The following is a 23,915-nucleotide window of genomic DNA, read 5'->3' as shown; positions in this document are numbered from 1 at the left end:
ATAGGACTTCTAAGGCTCTGAAGAAGTAGCAATTGGTATTTATCAGTCAATGCTTCTCTATCCCATGGAATACCAAGAAAATACATTGCATGAAGATCATGGTTCACAGTCTGCAAGACGAAGCACATATGGCAAGGAGGAACAGCAGGCCAAGGGCTCTCTCTTTTTTTTTTTTTTTAATTAATTTTTATTGTAGGTTGTTCAAAACATTACATAGTTCTTGATATATCATATTTCACACTTTGATTCAAGTGGGATTTTTACCCCATATACAGATTGCAGAATCACTTCAGTTGCACAACCATTGATTTACATATTGCCATTCTGGAGTCTGTTGTATTCTGCTGCCTTTCCTATCCTCTACTATCCCCCCTCCCCCGTCCCCTCCCCTCTTCTCTCTCTACCCCCTCTACTGTAATTCATTTCTCCCCCTTATATTTTCCCTCCTTTCCCCTCTCTTCCTGCAGCTCAAGGACCAGAGCTCCTAGGAACTGGGGGATGAGGTTTTGCTTTCAGATGATTGTCAAACGGGTGAGAGGGCATCTGGCCTGGAGTGAGCACGAGGGTTCAGATGTGCAAAGGGAGAAGGGTAGAAGAGTTGAGCACTCCTCTGCTTGGGACATATGACGAAGATTTTTGTTTGTGTGTGTGTGTGTGTGTGTGTGTGTGTGTGTGTCTGTGTGTGTATTATACATAATGTGGGATTCATGATGCCAAATTCATGCTTGCATATAACATTTGATCAATCTTATTCCTCATTACTTTTCCCTTTCTTGCTGTTCTCCCTCCCCCTTGTCTGCTTGCTCTACTCTCCTGACATTCCTTCTATTATTGTTATTCTAATTCAGGTGATCTCTATGTACCTGTGTATATGAGGATGATTTGATTCATTGAGTTACTGTGGTGTATTTGAACATACTATAGCATAATATGGTAGGTTCCTTTCACCAGGTACTTCCCCATGCTTTCCTTTTCTCCCCTCTTTTCTTCCTCTTTCTTCCCTTCCTCTACTCTGCAGTTCTTCCACCAAATGTTCTTTTGATAATTAGAGGCTGCAGACAAAAAGGAACGTTTGCAGATTTTATCCAATGCCATAGCTGGATGATTAGCCACACACGGAGAGAAGCTGAAACAACATTATTTGCAGTATGTTTGGAAATATTTATGTCAATTAAGATGCATTCGTAGAAAGAAATCCCATAAATCACTTGGAAATTTAGAATAGTGATGTGAGAAAATGTTGGACTAGAAAAGCTCCAGATTCTCCCATCAAAACATCATGAAAGCATTTGTCTCAGGTGAATCAACACTACACAAGTTCTATAAGCAGTCAGTGCTCTAAAGCAAAAATGAAAGCACACAGTGAATAAAGGGGGGACATTCAATTGTAGGTAATTTCAGGGTGTTTTTGTTCACCATTGCTAAAGGTGTCTTGCAGCATATTGTCGTGGTCTGTGGGTGGTGTCGACAGAGCTGTCAATTTCTTTCCCCAAAGGAAAGTTAGTGTACTGAAAGTCACTGCAGCTTATCTGGTCACAACCTTTGGAAGACACCTAGTAGCAAGACTGTGCTTGTCATCTCAAAAACACCTTGCTTCATCCTCCTGGCCAGACAGGCAGCTTAACCTCTAAGATAGTTGCTAAAATGAGATGGCATGCCTCAGCAGATCAGAGAGGCAGGTTATTACTCATAGTCCAGCAAATACCAGATTTCATGGCACAGGAATATACAGAAAATAAATTCTAAGGCACATAAAAATGATACCACTTTTTTTAGGTACCGTTTTTATGTATCTTAGAAAATGTCTGCCACAAAAACCTTAGTGTATCAGAAAACAGAAGAACTTTCATTTTTATTAATTTTAAAATGAAAGTAATTAAAATAACCACCAGTGGTCTTTCTCAGTGCATGGGAAACCAACATGATTCTAGAAGAGTGGGGGAGAAAATGAGGCCCTTTGTGACTTTGCAACAGCTTCTGCACATTTCATGGTCAGCCCTGAGAAATCCATGGGGCTTATGCTCCCCAGAGGCTTTGAGAAGTTGTCAGAGATTCTGAATGCCCTTGCACGTGGGCAAAATGCAGTGAAGACGGGAATTTCAAGGAGAAACTTGTTATCTCTGGTGGTTGCTTTTGTTTGGCTACATCAAGGCAAAGAAAACTCATAAATTATTTCGTTTTGGCTTAAATGTCATAGACAAAAAGCCCAGAGAAAATAAGTTGTGGATTCTGCTGCACAACCAGCACGCTAGCTTCATACTAGAGGTCCTACGCATAGAAGTTAACTAGTGAGATCAAAAAATAAAGACACATAACTCAATTTACCTTTTTCTTGCCCAGTTCAGAGACGGCCCTTCCTGGCTCCTGCCTCAAGCCACCTGGTGGGGTAGCGAGGTTTACACAAGAGACTAGCAGGAGAGAGGGGAGAGCACGCCTGAGAGTGGCCTTTTATTGGGGAACAAGAAATTCAGGGAAAAATTCCATCCAATGAAGGTCAAGGGGGACAGCATTCCAAGGTCAGGGTCAGTGATTGGTCTCAGAGTCAATGGTCAGTCACATCCCCACACGGATGGACTCTCACACCTAAAGAGGGTGGAGATAAGTTCTGACACAGCTGGCCGGAACGCCTCACACCCAATCAGGGAGGTACCCAATCACGTGTGAGAATGGCTTCCCACAGTGGATCTTTTCCCTGTGAGTCTAGAGACACTACCATCTGCACCCTTCTGGGTGCTCAGATTGACAGCAGACCACCCAGCAGAGCAGCTCAATATCCAGTGTAGGAGGAGGAGCCACTTCTTTGTAATAATAAACCACTTAGAACAGAGAGATAATTACTGAGAAGCTCCAGAAGGATTTTTCATGTGGCATTAACTAGGACTGGGTCACAGGCCCTTTTCCATAGTGACCACATGCTAATGCCAAATGAATAAGCATAAGTGACTCAACGAAATAATTTGCAGGGAAAAGGATATTGGGGAGACAACCATCTTGGTTACTGAAGTCATAATGAAAAAGCAATGATTTTTTTTTAGATTGCCTAGATGTTGACCTGCTTGGCACATTCTTAAAACCTTGCAATATATTAAATCCTATTACAGACCAAATGAATTTAAGTAGTACAACACAAATGAGTCTTTTGGTTGGATATTCAGTTCTAAAAGAATGGGTTCATGTAAGCACAAGTAGAATGGTTAGTTCTCATTATAGACAGGTTTCTCCATGATAGTTGGTACAGGGATAGACCAATAGGGGAAAATCACAGGACTCACCCAGTAGCAAGTCAGGTATTACAGGAGAAATGCAGAGTGAGAGGAGTCTGACCAGCTTTCATTTACTCTGTTATTCAATGCAATGTGAATACATCAACTTCTATGGGAACTTCACAGAGGAAAGAAGAGACACTGCAGCTCTGTCGGATTAGAAATTTGATGCTTGGAGATGTGGTAGAAGCCACAGAGCAAGAGGCCTTCTTAGCATGGAGAGGTTAAAGTTAAGATTTCATCTGAGTTAACTCAAGTTCAGTCTAGTTGTATGTGGAAACGCTTAGGAGTTGAAAATGCTAAAAAACTGGAAACTCCAGTTGTGTCTATGATGAATGAGAGTGGCATCAACATATCTTGGATCGATTTAAATTAAGAGAATGAAGGAGTATACCAAGAAGTGGATTAAGTTACTATAGTCACAATGACAGCAGCTTTAAAGGATCATATTTTTGGGGATGTGGTTTACACTTGGTATCTGAGAAGGATGTTTGGATTTTCTAGGCTTTATGATATAGATATTTGTGATAGAGATCACAAAGCAGAAATATCTCAAATAAATAACCTAGTTCTGTATTTTCTTAAAATACATGTGTATGATATCAATATTCCTAAGAGAATGATTAGGAAACTAAGTGTTACTTGCCCCAAATTAGTAACCGGCATCAATTTCCTCCAATTTTAGACCAAGTTGAGTTGAATTTTCTGTTTTATACAACTGAATGCATCTGAAACTAGCATTTTTCAATATCAAATACTCAGTACTTTATGAAACATTAAAGGCACCTTTTACCTTTTTTGTTATTGATCTATATAATGTCACAGCATGGTTCTCACTTAGGGTAATAAGCCTTCAAAATTTAATATTTTTTATTATTGGATATTTAAGTTTCTGACAGAAAATTTCCATGGGTTGTAGAATAAGAGTCTCCTTATTATCCGGTATTTCTTCAAAAGAGTTAGAACATGACCCTGTTCTTACTATTTCAAGCAAATTGTGATAAACCTTTTTTGATATTTTGTTTTTCTATATTCCAAATTAGACATTGAAATCTCAAGGTAGGAGCCATCTGTTTTCCAATTGGAGCCCTTGTTAAGTAGCTGGGCTGATCTTCATGGATGTGCACAGCAGGCCAACTGCAAGGGATCAGAAAATTTGGGAAGACTGTGTCTCAGTAGAAACGGACTAGTGACCAGAGGAGCTACCCAAGGTCTTAACTCTAATATTTGGGATGGCCGATTTTTCTAATATTTGCCAAACAGTATCAAAATTGCAATAGTATCAATATAACACCCTATAACAAAAAAAAAAGAGCTGGTCCTACATCTTACCTGAATTTATGGATACAAATTTATGTAGATAATATAGGAATATCTCAGATTTAATAACACAATGGTTTGTCCCAGGATAGAGTTAAACTTCTCCCAGTGGAGGATTGTTTGGATATATTTAGACACATAAGTTCTCTTTAGAGTTTATCATTTGAGAATCTGTAAGATTTTTATGGATTAATACAAACTCCTTATTTGATATGAATGCTTACAGATGGCCTTGATTTTTTGTTCTTTGTATAATCCCATGATTTCATCATTTCTGTGATTTAAATTGGACTTCAAATTATCAATAGAATCCAAGACCCTATAATGAAGAGCTTTAACCATGGAAGTTTGGTGAGGTTTTAACTAGTGAGGTGTGGTTGATGCAGAGCAAAGGTTTTATGCCCTGTGTCCGGGACATCCAGATATAGTCTTGGGCACTTGCTATCATGTCCAAGTTCACTAGCTGGAGTCCAGGATCAGTACAAACAAACATTCCAAACTTAGAACAGAGATGGAGACAAGGTCCAGGAAATGGAACTCAGGTAAAATCAGGATACACAAGAATCCATGTTTCTAGACCATGGGAGGGACTAGGCAGAATTTTAGTAGTAAATGTAAAAACAGTAGTGAAGCCTGGGGGTTCTCAGTGAGGTTTGTGTCACTGACAAAAGCAGCCTGAGAGAGAGTTTATAGGGCTGGTTGTCTGCCACGAAATTCCTTTCTATTTAATTTTCAGGGTCAGAACTTTTCCTTTGGTTAGTAAACACATTTCTCAGATTACAAAAAAAAAAAAAAAGTAAAACATTAATTGAAGGGACTGCAGAAGATTTTCCAATCACTCAAAGTCCTACTTTTCAGAAAGACCTTGGCCTGTGTTGTGTCTTGTGAAATCTGTTCCTACAGGGGAGTCACTTTTGCTTCACTGGCAACGGGCATATCACCATTTTGAGTGCACACTTCTCAGAACTGCACATCCATCAGCAGTGAACATTTTCATTAAAATGCAACGAAAGAACATCCAGAAAATATATTGGCAATGACAAAGTTAAAAGGATAACTTTTTCAAGTTTAAATTTGATGCTATTATTGACAGTCAGATTTTGAAAAGTGCTCAACAGTCATTTTAATTTGCTCTGTGTGTGTTTGGGGAGGGGGGTGAGATAGTTCATTTTATTCAATAATGTGTGACTGACAAAGGGCTCATCTTAAAAAAATCAAAACCACAATTAAAGAGGATTTGTATAAGGGGTGGGGCTTTTTATTTCATATTAGCAAATGCTTTTTCCAATTTTAAGAATGACAAAAAGGTTTAAGTGATTAAAAACCAGGAAGGAGATCAATCCTAGTCTCACTATGCAGAAGAAGTGACTACTTACAGTTTGTATTCTTTCCTTTTCTATTATGCATACTTTATGGATTTATTATATCGTTATTATAATAAGCCCCCTTTAAACTGAGCTCTTATTCCTCTATGTAATAGAGGAATTTTTTTATTGATAAATGTTCATGTCTGACTCTTTTTTTGCTTCAAATATTCCATTTCATCAGTGCATCCATGTTTTCACAACTATTCCAAAATCCATAATAATTTAAGATTTTTCCATTTTTTACCTTTTATGAACCATGTTAAGCAAGGTCATAAATTTTACAAAATGCCTTCATTTAGCATCCTACTTATTGATATTTTTCTCCAGGAATTATCTAACAGATGAAAACTGTAATAACCTTTAGCCTCTTGTTGCCTATTGCAAACTGACTTTCTGTGGCTGTAATTTTTTTGGCTTCCCCTGAGCAGAATGTCAAATGAGTGCAGTTTGTCCTGCACACTTGTCAGGAGTGCATCTCTTGGGACTTGGTAGTCAAACTGTGGAAAGCATTTTACCCATGGGAAAATAAAAAAGGCTAACTAACTTCTGTTGATTTTTGTATATGATTATATTTCTGAGATTTCAAAACATGGTCCATAATCCTGATTTAAAAATTCCTTATGTTTGTGGGCATAGTGTATGATACTTCTAATACTGTATGGTCAAGAAGAGGTGAGAGGCTGAGGGAGAAGGATCGTGAGTTCAAAATCAGCCTCAGCAAAAGCAAGTTGCTAAGCAACTCAGTGAGACCCTGTTTCTAGATAAAATACAAAATAGGGCTGGGGATGTGGCTCAGTGGTCAAGTGCCCCTGAGTTTAATCCCAGGTACCTTCCCTCCAAAATTAGAAAAATAAGGAAAAAAATAAACAAAAACAAAATCAAGAAAAAAATGCAAAACACAGGAATCTGAGGTTTCTAGCTTAACAAATGGTCAATGATTATCTAATCTTATATATTAACTCTTGATAAAATATGGAGAAAATTCAGTAAAAACTAACATTTTTTTCCACTGTGTAGTAATTTACATATTTTTTTCCATATGGAATAAGTGAACTGCTTTGAATTCTTTTCTCACATAGGGAATATTGCTTTAAACTCGCTCTTCCTATAAAATATTGTCTAAACATTAGACAGTAAGTAGAATTGGATAACCATTAGACAAGCAGTTGGAGCTGTGAATTCCAGTTATTTATTGCCCTGTGAAGGCAGAAGAAAGAAGCAGAATCTACCCAGGCTGAGGAGTCACAGGCAATGAATTCCAAACATCAGTATGTGCAGCTCAATGATGGTCACTTCATTCCTGGACTGGGCTTTGGCACCTATAAACCTCAAGAGGTAACAGTAGGAGGTTGGGTTGAGGGTTCAAAAGAGTAGACATAGGATGAATGGAATACAATCTGGGTTGTCAAGGTACTTGCTTCCTATGTGACTCTGGGGGGCTCAGGTGGTCCTGTTTCTCCAGGTGAGAGCTATTCCATAAACAGGGAGGACAGTTTTCAGACATTGCTCTACATCATTGCATGATGGTGTGGTTACCTACTGAGTGTTCTGACCACTCTAAGCCTCCACCCCCCATTTCAGTCTATTGACCAACTTGGTAGAAAAGATGAATGTCAGCACTCTGTTTGCACTGTGAATGGTTTCTCTCTTTATTTCTATACCTCAGGAAATATATTTTCCTCCCAAGAAGGGCAAGAGCCACAGACATCTGTGTAGCAAAATGTACTTGAGATGAAAAACATAGAATAAATGATGGGGATAACTTCCTCTCCACTCTGAGGAAGGCTTCAGCATCTCTCAGAAAGTGCTGCACATTGGCAGAGGAGAATTTTTTGTGTTCTCAACTGTGGGAAATTTACCCGAATGTATACTATAACAACCTGATAAGTCAAATGGTGACCTAAGAAGGGTATTTGTCAATAAATCATCATTGGTTTTGTGTATTATATTGACAGATGACCCTGTGAGCTATGTTCACTATCCTGGAAAGAATCTTGTATTCCATTATCATACTCTGACAACTTAATTATGTGGCAAGAAACTAGTTTTCCTAAAGTTTGAATTTAAAAATTTTTCTTCTGCAAGACTTAAGGAAGTATCCAGTGAGCAAGTATGAAGTCTTATGACAGGATTTGTGAAAATCTGTAGGGAAAAGTGTCATGAAGGGGACACTAGGGCTTCAGTCCTACTCCAAGTGTCCTTATCCCAAAGAAACTCTGGGCTAGAATCAGCAGAGGCCAGTAAAACCTAGGTTGGCATTATCTTGATCTCCTGGAAAAAGAAAGCTTCCAAAAATTTTAAAACATAAAACATTGTGTTTGTTCTGCCTTTATAATCTTTAAAAAATGAACTTTTAAGCCAAGCAAATTTTGTAGACCATACAATAATTGTCGACGTCACTCTTATTACATCTTCCACAATAGAGAGTGAGTCAGCTTTAAGGGCTGATGTTTATGTGACTAATCCCTTATAAAATGAGTAGAATTCCTTATTTGTAACTCTGTATCATAAGAGTATACATTTTTTTCCAGCCAGTGTTTAGTTCTGTCATACAGAGATTCCGTTGTATGCCAGAGTTAACACAGCATATTTCTCTTTGTTCCTGAGCCTGTCATCAACTTTCCCTTGGCTGGCATCTGTTTTTTCATATTTTTTTTAATAACACACAAGGAAACTGGCTATCCCTAAAGGGTATGAAGATTGAATTTATTTATGTATTCTGCAGTCATGTTGGTAGTCCAGTTGTGACAGAGAAGTGGAAATGGTTGCCAAAGACCAGAGAAAATATGTGGAGAGTGCTTTCAGGCATCAGTCCTTATTGAGAAATGCCTCTGGGGAGGGTCCAGTAGTGACCGGCTGAACCACAGCACCTGCCTCCCTCACACTGCTTTGCCAAGAAGGGCTCCCTCCTCCTCATGATGTTTTGTCCTGTGATCACTGGCTGGGTGAGTGACACCCATCCTTTCCACACACCATCAGTTCTATCCCAGTTACCACAAACAGAGGGGTTTCATCCTAATTTTTTTTATATTTTGATTTTATTTTTACATGACAATATAGTGTTTTTTGACATATGGATGCAAACATGGAGTAGACCTTATATTAATTTGAAAACCAATCGTTTGGATGCACATGATTTGGGGATTCACAGTGGTCTATTTATAAATGAAGGTGTAAAAGTTAAGTCAGATCCATTCCACTGCCTTTCCCATCCATATCACTCCTTGTTTCCCTTCATTCCTCTTCTCTAGTTTTCTGAACTTTGATTCTTTCCCTTCCCTTTCCCAGTTTTTGTATTTGCATACAGACAAACACAAATGTTCTGGATATAAACAGAACATTTGATATTTGGTTTTCTAGGACTGGCATATTTCACTTAGCATGATAGTTTTCAGATGCATCCAGTTACTGAAAAATGTCATCAATTCATTTTTTATGGCTGAGTAATATTCTACTGTGTATGTAGACCACATTTTCTTTCTCCATTCATCTGATGAAGGGCACCTAGGTTGTTTGCATAGTTCAGCTATTGTGAATTAAGCTGCTATAAACATTGATGTGAATTAGCATATGCACATTAGAGAAAACATTAGGCCTTTGGTTTTGTGGGATTGGTTTATTTCGCTTAGTATGATATTCTCCAACTCCAACCATTTACTGGCAAATGCCATAATTTTGCTATTTTTGAAAGCTGAGCAATATTTCATTCAATATATATACCACATTTTCTTTATCCATTTATCTATTGAGGGACACCTAGGTTGGTTCCATAGTCTAGCTATTGTGAATTGAGCTTCTATAAACATTGTTGTGGCTGCATTACTATAGCATGCTGATTTTAAGTCCTTTAGATATAAACCAAGGAGTGGGATAGCTGGGTTAATGGTGGTTCCATTCCTGACTTTCTGAGGAATCTCCATACTGCTTTCCATAGTGGTTGCATCAATTTGCAGTCCACCAGCAATGTATGAGTGTGCCTATTCCACCACATCCTTGCCAACATTTATTGTTGCCTGTATTCTTAATGATTGCCATTCTGATAGGAGTGAGCTGAAATCTCAGAGTAGTTTTGATTTGTATTTCTCTAATTGCTAGAGATGTTGAACACTTTTTTATACATTTGTTGATCAATTGTATTTCTTCTTCGGTGAAGCGTCTGTTCAGTTCCTTAGCCCACTTATTGATTGGGTTATTTTTTTATTTGGTGTTATGTTTTTTTTTTAGTTCTGTATATATTCTAGAGATCAATGCTTTATTGGAGGTGCATGTGGTAAAGATTTTCTCCCAATCTGTAGGCTCTCTCCTCACATTATTAAATGTTTCCTTTGCTGAGAAGAAGCCTTTTAATTTGAATACATCCCATTTATTAATTCTTGATTTTACTTCTTGTGGTTTAGAAGTCTTGTTAAGGAAGTCAAATCCTAGGCAATTTGGTGAAGATTTGGGCCCATTTTTTCTTCTATTAGGCTCAAGGTCTCTGTTTCAGTGCTTAAGTCAAGTCTTTGATCCATTTTGAGTTGATTTTTGTGCAGGGTGAGAAATAGAAGTTTCATTTCATTTTGCTACATATGGATTTCCAGTTTTGCCAGTGCCATTTGTTGAAGAGGCTATCTTTTCTCCAGTGAATGTTTTTGGCACTCTTGTCTAGTATGAGATAACTGTATTTATGTGGGTTTGTCTCTGTGTCCTCTATTCTTTACTACAAATCTATTTTGGTGCCCAAAACCATGCCATCTTTGTTACTATAGCTCTGTAGTATAGTTTAAGGTCTGGTAGTTTGATGCCTCCTGCTTCACTTTTCTTGCTAAGAATTCCTTTAGCTATTCTGGGTCCCTTATCTTCTAAATAAATTTCATGATTGTTTTTTTAAATTCTATGAAGAATGTCATTGGGATTTTAATTGAAATTGCATTAAATCTGTATAATGCTTTTTGTAATATGGCCATTTTGACAATATTAATTCTGCCTATCCAGGAGCATGAGAGATCTTTCCATCTTCTGCACAATAAGTTGGGGGTGGGACTAGGGAAGAATAGCATTACTTTAGATTAGCTGGAGGGAAGTGATGGGAGTGAAGAAGAGGGAATGTGGGGATAGGAAAGATAGTAGGATGAAACAGACATTATTTCTCTCTCTCTCTCTCTCTCTCTCTCTCTCTCTCTCTCTCATATATATATATATATATGACCAATATGATTCTGCAACATTTACATTCAGAAAAATGAGAAATTATATCCCATCTATGTATATCAAAGTGCATAAATGCATTTACTGACATGTATAACTAATTAAAACAAGTTAAATTTTTTTTTAAAAATTGACGTGACTGCATCACTGTAGTATGCTGATTTTTAACTCCTCTAAATATATTACTAAAAGTGGTATAATTGGGTCAAATGGTTGTTCCATTCTAGTTTTTTGAGGGAGGAATCTCCATACTGTTTTCCAGAGGGGTTGCACCAATTTGCAGTCTCACTGGCAATGTGTGTGTGTGCCATTCCTCCACATCATCACCAACATTTAGTGTGACTTGTATTCTTGATAATTGCCATTCTGACAATAGTGAAGTGAGATCTAACTGTTGTAATAATTTGCATTTCTCTAATTTCTAGAGATGTTGAACATTTTTCATGTACTTGTTGACTTTTTGCGTCTTTTCCTTTGAGAAGTGTCTATTGTGTTCCTTTACCACTTTGTTGATTGGGCTGTTTGGTTTTTTGGTGTGTAAATTTTTGATCTTTATATACTCTTGAAATTAATGACTTACCTCCAATGTGGGTTGCAAGGATTTTCTCCCTTTCAAGAGGTTCAACAGAGCAGTATTGTATGTTAGGCTGCAGAAGCAGTAACATCCTCAGCACTATCTTACTTTATTTGCTTATGGGAACAACATGCCAAGGAACCACTCTCCAGGAATACATGGAAAAAGAATCTTTTCACAGGTAACATAATCTTGCCCTCATTTCCAATGTACATAAGAGAAAGTCAGGGTCCTTTAAGATAATATTTATTGGGCTGAGCACAGTGGCACATGCCTGTAATCCCAGTGTGGCAGAAGGCTGAGACAGGAAGATTGTGAGTTGAAAGCCAGGCTTAACAACTCAGCAAGCCACTAAGCAATGCAGTAATATCCTGTCTTTAAATAAAATACAAAAAGGGGCGGGGATGTGGGTCAGTGGTCAAATGTCCCTGAGTTCAATCCCTGGTACTGAAAAAAAAGATAATACACATCTGGATGTACAGGGCCAGGCTTGCTCTCATTATTTCATAATTGGCCAGGATTTGGGGAACAAAAATGGACACTCAGGGAATTGGCATTTTACTATTCCCCCCTTTTTAGAATGATATATCTATCTTTCTCTAGGAGACTGGAATTGTGTTGTGTCCTAGCATAGGGTGTCAATTTAATCAGTCCCACTGAAAAACCTTAGAAAATTATCTCAATAGCTTTTCTTGCACAAATATTTCCCATGTGGTTTCAAAATTCACCATAGGGGGAATTTAGTATATTCTGTGTTTCATCTTTGGGAGAAGATTTATAGAATCCTGCACAGTATTTCTTCTATAGTCATTCCATGAACTATTCACCTGCATTAACTGTACTTAGTGACTTCATCACATAAATTATAACATGATTATTCCTGTATGCTGTGTCTTCTGAGTCCTTCCAGAAACTCAGTGAACTTGAGTTGCTCCTGGGGTCCTGTGATGCCACTGGATTAGGATTTCTGTGTCTGAAGACGCTTCCTGGATGCCAGACTCCTGTAATTAACTAGGAAAAACAGACAAAATTGGTTTGGGGTCATTACTCCAAATACTGAACTAACCCAAGGCATGCATGGGCAAAGTTGGCTTTTGTGAGAACACTGCTTCTGCTCATGACATTCAGAATTGCTCTTTTGGCTACTTAGTCATGTTTTAAATAGGAGAAAAGTGGGCCCTCAAAGTTCAGGGTACCATCGCCTTATCACATTATTAAGTAGTCTGAAGACAACAGTGGAATTTAAAATTTCTTCCAATCTAATGAACTGTTCACTTTTCTCATGGTGAGTTATTTCTTATAGTATGATTCTCAAAAAAAAAAACCTTCTGGTTATTGCTCTAGGTTTCTAAGAGTAAGACCACAGAGGCCACCAAAATAGCAATAGAAGCTGGGTTCCGCCATATTGATTGTGCTTATGCATACCAAGTAGAAGAGGAGGTAGGACTGGCCATTAGAAGCAAGATTGCAGATGGCACTGTGAAGAGAGAAGACATATTCTATACTTCCAAGGTATTGTGTATACAGTGTAAAAATTACTGCAATATGATGTAAAGAAGTGAAATTATGTTAGGTGATCAGTTGTGGGAATGTGATTATTTTTACAATGTTTATTCACATATAAGATCCAGTATCCAGAGATGTATTATAAATTCCTGTTCACAGTCTACAAATGTATAACTTTAAAGTTTTTTACTTTTCTGATTCTCCCTTCAGCTCTATGACTTTGTATTGTTTGTAGAATGAGATAGAGTTATGACCAGATTCTGGATTCATTATCTCCTTGGTGATTTTGTAAAATTTCTTATCATTCTGAATATCTACTTTTACATCTGTCATTATCAAAGAACAATGTAGGACAGTTCCATGGGTACAAAAGAAGATCCAGCTAAAGTATCTTGATTTGTGTCTTGCACATATTAAATATTCAAAATGTGTTTCTTTCACTTCTGTAAACAAAAAATATTTATTCTTATCTAATGAAATAAATGGATGAGATACACTAACAACAGCTTTGCAATCTCTATGAATCACTATTCAGATATTAAATATGTTATTGTTTGCTAAAAATTATATCTCTTGATTAATTCCTTCCATAGTTCAAACATTTTACAAATAAAAACCGAAAATATAATCCAGTTCACATGAACTGGTCAGATTAATGGAACCAAAAACTTAAAGAGATATCATTCTTGTGATCTCAAGCTTCCAAGCAATTGACAAATCAATATCTTAATATGGAGTTAAACAAATATCCAAACTATGTTTCCTTTCTTTAATCTCTGTAGCTATGGTCCACTTTTCATAGGCCAGAGCTGGTCCAATCTTGTTTGAAAAGATCATTGAAGAAACTTCATTTTGACTATGTTGATCTCTACCTTATTCATATCCCGACTGCAATGAAGGTAGGCAATTTACATCATCAAACCTATTTAATTTCAGCCATCAGCATGACTATTATTACCATGGATGGTTGAATTTAGCTTCAATTATAAAATTATGTAAATAATTTATATGAATTATAGAAAGTCTGAATTATGTCTAAATTCATGATTAGATGTAATCTTCAGAGACTTCTCAATTAATTCATTCATTATGTCTAGATATGGAGGTTTGCTTAGTTTTGGTCTCAGCCTTTTGTACTGGTGGTTCATATGACTTTGGGGCAGTTCAAATACCATGGTCATTAATATTAGAGAGGGTCTCTCTATCTTCCAACATCAAATCTTGAATTGAAACTTGATTGACGATCTTTGGTACACTTACTTACACCCACATGTGTTCAGGTAGATAAAGAAACTGTTTATCTTGTGCCATCACTGAAATCCATTATTGCTGAAGATCAAGCCCATGCATCCTCTGAATTTCCCAGTGAAAGACTTTTCCCCAGGACAAAATATAGGGTCAGGAAATGTAACTTGAGCCAACTACGAGTCCTCATTAGGTGATTAAGAAAATCATATAGAATTATAAATATAAGTATATATATGTAATTATCATTTTTTATTGGTTGTTCAAAACATTACAAAGCTCTTGACATATCATATTTCATACATTTGATTCAAGTGGGTTATGATGTAATATAGATATACATAGATGTATGTTAAATTGAGCATATAGATAATTTGATGTAAGAGAAGAATATAGGAAGCTAAGCACTGAAAGGTATTCCTTACACATTCGCATGTAAACACTTTATAAATAGATGAATATAGAGTGATGCTTTGCTGCACCCCTCCCCTGACTCAGGCAATGGCAAAGCCCTACTGAGGTGAATAGCACAAGACATCCATCCTCTGGAGGAGCACAGTGTGTTTCTGGGAATGGGCTGGTTTGTTTTGTATTCCTTTAATAAGTATAGTTGTGACTTCTCATATGACCATTAAGTATGAAGGAAAAAACATGACTTTCCCAATTAATGCAACTACTTCTAAAGAATGGACTCCTGCTGCTCTAAATGCAATGATTCAGCTGTGGAACGTAAATTATTAATGTCTAATGAAAACTCCCTGTATTCCTGTCAAGCAAGTTTTTGAGAAATTAAATTAATATCTAGAGAAGAAGAATTAATTTTAAGAAAACAGATTAATGCTTGGTACTGGGCAACTTGTTCTTGTTCCTGTGCACAATGGTTTGTGCTTTCACTCTTGTTTGATTAAAATTAAAAACAAGCTAACCACTTGTAACCATGGCACCAGTTCCAGTCAGTAAGTCAAGAAAGAATAGTCAAGGTATAGGCCAATAGTCGGGACATTTCTAACTATTATTAAAAGTTAACTAAAGAGAAACAGCTCAAAGCAAAACGCGTACTGAAAGGAAAAATGCTTGCTTATGTATAAGCCAAGATACATTCTTCTATTCTAATTGTAGCTATGTAATATTTTGTTTCTTTGAATAATGATTCCTGTTTTGTAACCACAAAGTACTATGAGCCTGCCAAAATGAAAAGTATATATGATCAACTTCACAAGTAAAGATTGGGATTCAGCACCTTCACTTTGGTGTCTGTGTTGTTTCTCCACCCCCACTTTCGCGGACTCCTCACCATCAGTTCGTCTCCTGAGACCCCCTGTTGGTGCTGGACTCTGACAATGCTTTACTTATTTCAAGAAGGGTTAGTGTCCCTCCCCCTGGATATACCTAGCAGCATTACTGTATGTGGACATATGGATTCAGCAAAGTCACTGTTATGATCACTTCTATTTCAGCCAGGGGAAGAGCTTTACCCAAAAGATGAAAATGGAAAAACAATATATGACTCAGTGGATCTCTGTGCCACATGGGAGGTGAGTGCCTGAAGGAGTGATCTCACAGGAAGGCAAGAAGGTGACAGTTCATGCCAGCTTCTGTAATTATGGATCTAGAAATCATTATGTTTAAAAGGGAATTTTTGGTAGGGTGGTGGGGAGGAACACATTCCTGGAATGTAACAGAAAGAAATAGAGGAGGAGGACTGATGACAATGAGAACATGACCCTCCTGCGTCCATATGCAGTCATGTCTGATGCCCTGAAGAGGACACAGGAATTCCTTACTGGCTCTCAACACCTTCCCATACAATCTTTACCATTTTTCTCCTCTTCACAATCAATTCATCAGCTTTATTGTCATTCCTGGACAGTGCTCCTCTTAACAGTTCTGTATTGCCTTCATAGTGATATAGTCCATTGTACATATGCCTCTTCCCAATTCCTTCCTCCCAAGGCCATGGAGAAGTGCAAGGATGCAGGATTGGCCAGATCCATCGGGGTGTCCAACTTTAACCGCAGGCAGCTGGAGATGATCCTGAATAAACCAGGCCTCAAGTATAAGCCTGTTTGCAACCAGGTGAGAGCCTTGAGCCTCACTGCCATCTCTTATAACACTTCCTTGTTTCTGTATCACTGTCCATTGGTCCTGTCCTTCTGTTCATTCACGTTTGTTGAACAGAAGAGTCTAGATTTAGTGCCACTATCTTGGAAGGTGTGGGGGATTCTCAATTGTACCTGTGCTGGGTGAATCCTTAGTGAAAATGAGGGGAAGAGCTTAGTGTCCAGGTTATGGAAGAATCAGGTGATCAAGGAGGGTGGTTGTTTATCTGACTTCAGGGGCAAGGTGAGCTTGTCTTTGAGCAATGAAGCATGACCAGATCCTGGATGGGTGATGTGCTGTGGGGAGCACTGTGTGTAGGAAAGAAGGTTAGTACATAGGAATGGGCATTGAGGAAGAAAAGAGGGAACCTAGGAGATCAGTGAACAGGCTGTGTGTGGATGTTGGGTGCCTGAGTCCTTGTTATTTCTTATTTAGGTTCATGAATCCGGAGGCATATATACAGCAAAAGTAAATCAGAGCTTGTGAAAGTTAAAGGCCTGGGAGGAATTAACTTATTAATGATGGTACTGAAGTGGATGAAATCTATTTTCATATTAACATTAGCATTTAGAATATATAGTTGACATCATGCCTGAGCCATTCTTACCTGTTTTCTTCCATGTTTTCTGATATCAAATCAACTGTGCCATCACATATATTCTGTACATGTTTCTGTCCTCTCACTTATTATTTTACAACTTTCAGTCATGGATTATTGATCTCTGGTTGGAAAACAGACCATATAAAATTCACAAATTTCATGTAAGTTGATTGATCAGTATAAATTTCTAATATCAATGTTAAAAAATAGAAAATAATTTTAGTATTAATTTTACCCCAATTTTTTAATCATGAAATTTTTTAAACAACCATAAAAAGTGAAAACATGACACTTTTTATTTTTTAAATTTTATTTTTATTTTTAAAATAAATTTTAAATTTATTTTTTAAATTTTTATCTAATATTTTTGACTATGAGTTCAGTGTAAAATGTTGATTTCTGTGGGTTTATCAGCATACTTATGTGTAATATCTAAATCTCTTCAAGGTCAATTATACACTAGGCTATTCATTTTTAGAAACTTCAGAGAATATCTCCTAGGAATGAAGTGGATCTCTCACCTAGCACATTTTCATTATGATATCTAAAGTTAATAGTAAGTCTCTCACATCATCTAAATGCAAATTTCTGCATTCAAATTTCCCGTTGATTTTCTGAAATATCTTTTATAGTTCTTCCCTTTTCCAGAATGCAACTTTGGTTTACATGGTTTTTTTTGTTGTTGTTTTCTGTCATGTTTCTTAAGTTCTTTTCACATAGAATTCAACTAGGATTTTGTTTTAAAACTTATCGTATTAGTTAACTTGTTTTTAGATTTCCATTTTCTGTCAGTTAGGAGTTGGATTTGAATTCCTTATGACAACTCAAGACCTTGGCAGTGGAGTCCTCATTATTGGGTTTGCATTACAGTAGAAAAATTTTAAACATATGGCTCAGTGTTGCAAGAATGGATTTATTAGAGTAAGAAAAGGTAAAAGACGAAACTCTCAAAGATGAGAGCGAGTCTTCACAGAGAGGAGAGGGATGTAATGCCCATCCTCCTTGCCAGTTTTATTGGGAGTCACATGGAAGATTTCAGAGTCCCACCTAGTTTCACCCCTTGCCTGTTAACTGATAGTGGGGTTACCTCAGATTTCCAAATCTCCATTGTGCATGTTCTTGCCCCTTAGAAGGGGATTTTCCAGTCAGTGTCACTTTGTCCTACACTGACTGGTTCTAACTGGATCTTGGTCTTAGAGATGATGGTTAGGGGGAATTATTCTAAGCTACCTGAGTTCTGGAATCTGGTTTTATTGGTTTTGATGAACAAATTTATCCAATGTCACATGCAGAATATCTGTCAAATGTCTTTCAAACATGTCCTCATGAGTCTTTGACCAAATCTTTGATTTCTGGCACAATTAGAAGTCCAGGTTTCCATTTTTTTTAAGTTAGCTTTTTTTTTTTTTGAAATTTTCCTTTCATATTAACATTAGCATTTACTAGACTCAGAAACCTTCTATCTTGTCCACTGCAGGTAGAATGTCATGTTTATCACAATCAGAAGAAACTGCTGGACTTCTGCAAATCAAAAGACATTGTTCTGGTGGCTTTTAGTGCTCTGGGAACTCAACGAGAAAAACGATGGTAATGAGAACTTGAGGGAGTTTACCTAAAATGCTACTGTTTATGAACTACACTCAGTCCTACAAGACTCAGTTTTTACAATATAACTCTCAACTCATTCTGGCAGAGGGGCATTTCTGAGAAAATCCCATAAGACACTAATGCTGCTGCTCCAGGGACTGAATTTGAGGATCCCTATTTGGAGTGGTCCCAACAGAGCTGTTTTGTGAGTAGGTCTAGTGGTGCTTTCCTGTAAACCCAATGATTTGGGAGGTGAAATAGGATTAGGCATATGGATCAATGGTAGAATACCTTTGATTCAACCCACAGTAAGCTCCCTGAGTTCTTTTTTGCACCCTCCAAAAAAGAGAAACAAATGAAACCTCCTAACTAACTTGGCCTCAGCACTTAAGCATCTCTGTCTTTTCTTCTAGGATTGACCAGAACTCCCCAGTTCTCTTGGATGACCCAGTTCTTGGTGCCTTGGCAAAAAAGCACAAGCGATCCCCAGCCCTGATTGCCCTTCGCTACCAGCTGCAACGTGGGGTTGTGGTTCTAGCCAAGAGTTTCAATGAGAACAGGATCAAAGAGAACATTCAGGTATAGAGGAGGGCTGTGGGCATTTAGGTTGTTATGCAGTATTCTTCACAATTATGCTTCTTTGGAAACATATAAGGATGTTTTTGGGCAAAGTCAATATCACCAGCTCGTCTTCTGCATGTAAGATTTCAGGTGATTTCACAGTGTGTTCTCTTACTCTACAATGAGACAGGCAATATAGTTGGATAGAATAGGATAAAACACAGAGATTTGTTTTTCAGACTTGCTAGCCATGTGTTGTTGTTATGGTTTGAATGTGAGGCGTCCCCCAAAAGCTCACAAGCGAGACAACGCAAGAAGGTTCAGAAGAGAAATGACTGGGTTGTGAGAGTCTTAACCCAATCGGTGAATTAATCCCTTTGTAGGGATTAACTGAATGGTAACTATAGTTTTAGGTGTTTCTGGAGGAGGTGGGTATTGGGGTGTGGCTACAGTGTACATATTTGTATCTGGCAAGTGGAGACATCTATGTCCTTCTGATCACCATGTGAGCTGCTTCCCCCTGCCACACTCTTGAGTCATGGTGTTCTCCTTCGCCCCTGAGGAAGGAAGCTGGTCTCCCATGGACTAAGAGCTCTGAAACCCTGAGCCCTCAAATAAACTTTTCTTCCTCCACAATTGTTCTGGTTGGGTCCTTGAGTCAAAGCAGAGAGAAAAGCTGTCTAAAACAATTGTGTAACCCTTGCAAGTGGCATCTTTGTATTTGTTTTTATTTTCTGAAATGGGAATTCAGATCAGGTGATTTTTATTTCATATGTGATGATTTTATTTTACACTTCCCCCAATCCTCAATATATTTTAATAGTCATATATTTATTCACTTTGAGTTTTTTCACTTTTTGACTATCAGTATATGCATTGTCCATTTAACTGGGTTGTTTATGTTTTCATTTTCAAGTAGGAGTACTTTTTTTGAACTATTACTTAGAGCAATTTCAAAACAAACCACCCTTAATATTGAGGTTAGTTCAAAGAGCATTTGTTTATCTCATGATTCTTTGGTTTGACTCTTTGCTTTGGCTAAGCCTGAACTCACGAATGTCTTCCAGCTACACTGGCTGCTCCTGTTCTATAATGAACTCTCCTATGCATCTGCAGAACAGTGTGCTCCCTCTGCTTCAGTCCTGCTTGCTCTGTTCTCTGGGGTGTCTGAGCTCCCCTCCATAGAACTTCACATCTCCCTGTTGACAACCCTGACTTCACCTCATCACATAACACTGTTCCTAGGCAGTGAATGGATCCTTGCAGAGCCTCCTCATGCCTATGCTCAGAGTGGGCACATCATTGCTTCTGCCAAGTCCTAATGGCCACTGTAAGACAATGCAAGACCTGAGAGATGGGGAAATAGACACTGCCTCTTAGTGAAAGAAGCTGCAAATTCACATAGGAAATATTTTTGGAAACTGGGAGTTGTTAATTATTGGGCAAATAATTTTGCAAACAATTGACCATTTTTATATATTTTGGATATTGTTTTTCAGAATCAGATGAATTTGTTGAAATATATTGTCCCACATTCTGCTTGTGCCTTCATTTTCCCTTTGATATATTTTCATGAACAAACTTCCTTCTCTTATTGTTGTATTCATGCCTTGACTTTGTGGTTGATGAGTGTCATGTTTTATCTTATAATGGAATTCAACATTATTCCTTTTCTTTCCTTTTTTTTTGGTACCAGGGATTGAACCCAGGGCCTTAATAATTTAAACATATTCCCAGCTCTTTTTGATATTTTTAATAGATTATTTAGGGATAGGGTCTTGCTGAAACACTTAGAATCTCACTAAGCTGCTGAGGCTGGCTTTGAACTCATGATCCTCCTGCCTGAGCCTCCCAAGCTGCTGAGATTACAGGCATGTGCCACAGTGCCCAGCAGGAACTCAATGTTATTCTATTATATTACTTTACAAATGGTTACAATCTTTAATTCTAAATTTAATTCAATTGCAGTATTTTTAAAAAACATTATATGAAATAAGGATCCAGATACACATATAATGTTTAAATAACTAGCTGAACTTCCCAGCAATAGGCATTACATTTCTGACTACATTTCTTTCATCACTTGTCTTATTTGCTCCTTCCCATTGTCTTAATCATCTTGGAAAATAAGTCTGTCTCTCAAACACTGCAAAGCATTCCCTTAGCTCTCATTTCTTTAATATCTTGGCTATTCTAGTTTGATCTATTATAATGAACATTTAATCTATTATAAAGAATTTAGAATCACATTATCTGTCTCTATAAAGATTGTCTTTGTTTGCTTGATGTTGCATTGACCTCTCAGTAAATTTGGAGATAAATTACTTTTGAAATATTAAGGATTCTAATCCATGATTTTGACACGAGTCCAGAAATTTAGCTAGTCTTTTAAAATATTGCATTTAGCTGATCTATGAAGGCATTTGTATAAGTTCTGTTAGATTTATTCATACAGAAGTGATAATTATGATAATCTTTAGATAACATATTCCTTTTTGAGAATTTCCAAATGTACAGAAAACTTTAAAGAATAAAGCAGTGAATCCTATTTATCTAATTCATCTATTGTGAAATTATCAACATTTTATTCTTTCACCATTTTTTTTAGTTGTAGATGAACACAATCTCTTTATTTATTTATTTTTATGTGGTGCTGATGATCGATCCCAGTGCCTCAGACACGTGAAGCAGGGGCTCTACCACTGAGCCACAGCCCCAGTCGCTCTCTTGCTATTTTTTAGGAAATTACTAAAGATTTAAGTATCCATTTGTTTCAGAATGTGAGCAATTTGTGAAAATTGTTTCCATGTTTAAAATGTCTCAAATTGACTCCAGGTGATTCTCTTTGAGCTAGGTCCTTTGCCATTTGTACAGGATATAATTAGTACTTTAACAATTCCTGACTTGAAAATGTTGAATAAAAATCATTTGTTGGAGTTTTGACTGTTCATTGATGGAATACAGAAATCAATTGTATCCTTAAAAATTATTGAATTATTTTACACAGTTCAAAATGTTTCCTCTAGATTTTTTTGGGTCCTTTACATACCTGACACTTGTCTTGGAATAACATTACTTTTATTTTGCTACTGCTTCTTTTTAACATTCTCTTTGACTCTATTGGTTCAGTTTCTATATATTACATATCAAAAAGGAAATTTTTTATATTTTCAACTTACATTTATTGACCATGAGTGCTTTGTTTGATGTCTTTAATAATTACTGGAACCTTTTTAAATATTTTAAATGTTTCTGCAACAGTTTGATTTCATTGGATTTCCAGGATTGGCAACGTGCAGTCCACATAGGCTAAAAACTTTCTATTTGTGCGATAGGTTTTTGATTTCACATTGACTGCAGAAGACATGAAAGACCTAGATGGCCTGAACAGAAATTTTCGATATATTGCCTGGCCATCGTAAGTAACTTTGGCAGAGGTGTGGCCTTTGTTTATTTTCAAGTTTTTCCCTCTTTGTCAGTGCAGTTTCTATCAGAACCCAGACATGGCATTTCACTATCAAAAATTTTCCTTTGAGGCTGTTGGAGAACATTTGGTTTTGAGTTTGAAAATGTAGACATTTCAATGCAGAGGGAAAAAATAGTTTTGTGAAGAGATAAAAACCAAGGGAAGAATGTGCAGATAAAACATTCTTATTGAAGAGAATTTATTGTCATCTAAAAATTTGTACTCTTTATTGATGCATTATAGTTATAGAGTCTGAAACTGGACAAATAATATAAATGAGGGTAAACAAGGAATATATGTTCTTCTGCCTGTGGGAATGGTGATTCATAATACAAGTAAATATGATGATGTTTGAAAGGGGATTAGATAATCCATAATTGCATATTCTTAAAGAGTTACAGGTATATTGTTATCATTACTAATTTTTTGTTAGTATATATGAAAGACGAAGTAGGAACATAATGTGAAGAACAGTAGCAAGCAACTGGCAATTCTTGCTAGCTATAAAAAATTTCAAGATGCAACAGTTGTATTGTTTCTAAAGGAAAATTGTAAAATTTGAATGGTGAGCTCCTGGGATTTGCAGGTCTCTCTTAAAAACAATATTCTTTCCATATCTGAATCTAGTAGCATGACATGTGTGATGGGCCATGAGCAAATAATGAATAAATTAGTGAAATTACTAGCAATATACCGTACATCTAAAATACTTTTTATATTGGTCAATATCTGAGCTTGTGCTTACATTAAACATGGCATAAATGGAAGTGTCTTCTCCACAAAGTAAGTAAATAAACATGATGCAAATCTGTTTCTGCTTCACTGACAATAAGGAAGAAGAAAGGATTTCTTTGCTTTGGTAGATTGACTGATAGTGCTAAGTAAAAGAGAGAAATATAAGTGAATTCTGGTGTCTGTGAGTTCTGTTCTTGGCAGGGGAATAGACATTGCCAATAAACTAGGTTCATGAAAGGAGGAACAGCAGAGTCTACAGCCACTCTGGAAATATAATGGAACTCCATAGGTATGACTTCTTCACCCCTGTAGAAATGGAGTCTCTAAGTCTATGTTGCACATTTTTCTTTCTTATTTTAGGATGAACGACCACCCGGAGTATCCATTTGATGATGAATACTAA

General features: G+C 37.0%; 1 protein-coding gene across 3 annotated transcripts; it reads left to right on the top strand.

The window, feature by feature from the left end:
* Positions 1 to 7,201: 7,201 nt before the first annotated feature.
* Positions 7,202 to 23,915, top strand: LOC143379597 (estradiol 17 beta-dehydrogenase 5-like). Of its 3 annotated transcripts, XM_076832199.1 has the most exons (9): positions 7,202 to 7,285; positions 13,056 to 13,223; positions 14,000 to 14,116; positions 15,920 to 15,997; positions 16,416 to 16,538; positions 18,641 to 18,750; positions 19,164 to 19,329; positions 22,647 to 22,729; positions 23,873 to 23,915. In XM_076832199.1, the coding sequence occupies exons 1-9, from the start codon at positions 7,202 to 7,204 to the stop codon at positions 23,913 to 23,915; spliced, it is 972 nt and encodes a 323-aa protein (XP_076688314.1). The 3 variants fall into 3 exon arrangements, with proteins under 3 accessions (XP_076688314.1, XP_076688316.1, XP_076688315.1); XM_076832201.1 differs by lacking the exon at positions 13,056 to 13,223; XM_076832200.1 differs by lacking the exon at positions 15,920 to 15,997.

This window comes from Callospermophilus lateralis, chromosome 13, assembly GCF_048772815.1.
Source record: "Callospermophilus lateralis isolate mCalLat2 chromosome 13, mCalLat2.hap1, whole genome shotgun sequence".
NCBI lineage: Eukaryota > Metazoa > Chordata > Mammalia > Rodentia > Sciuridae > Callospermophilus > Callospermophilus lateralis.
This window is presented reverse-complemented; position numbering and strand designations above follow the sequence as displayed.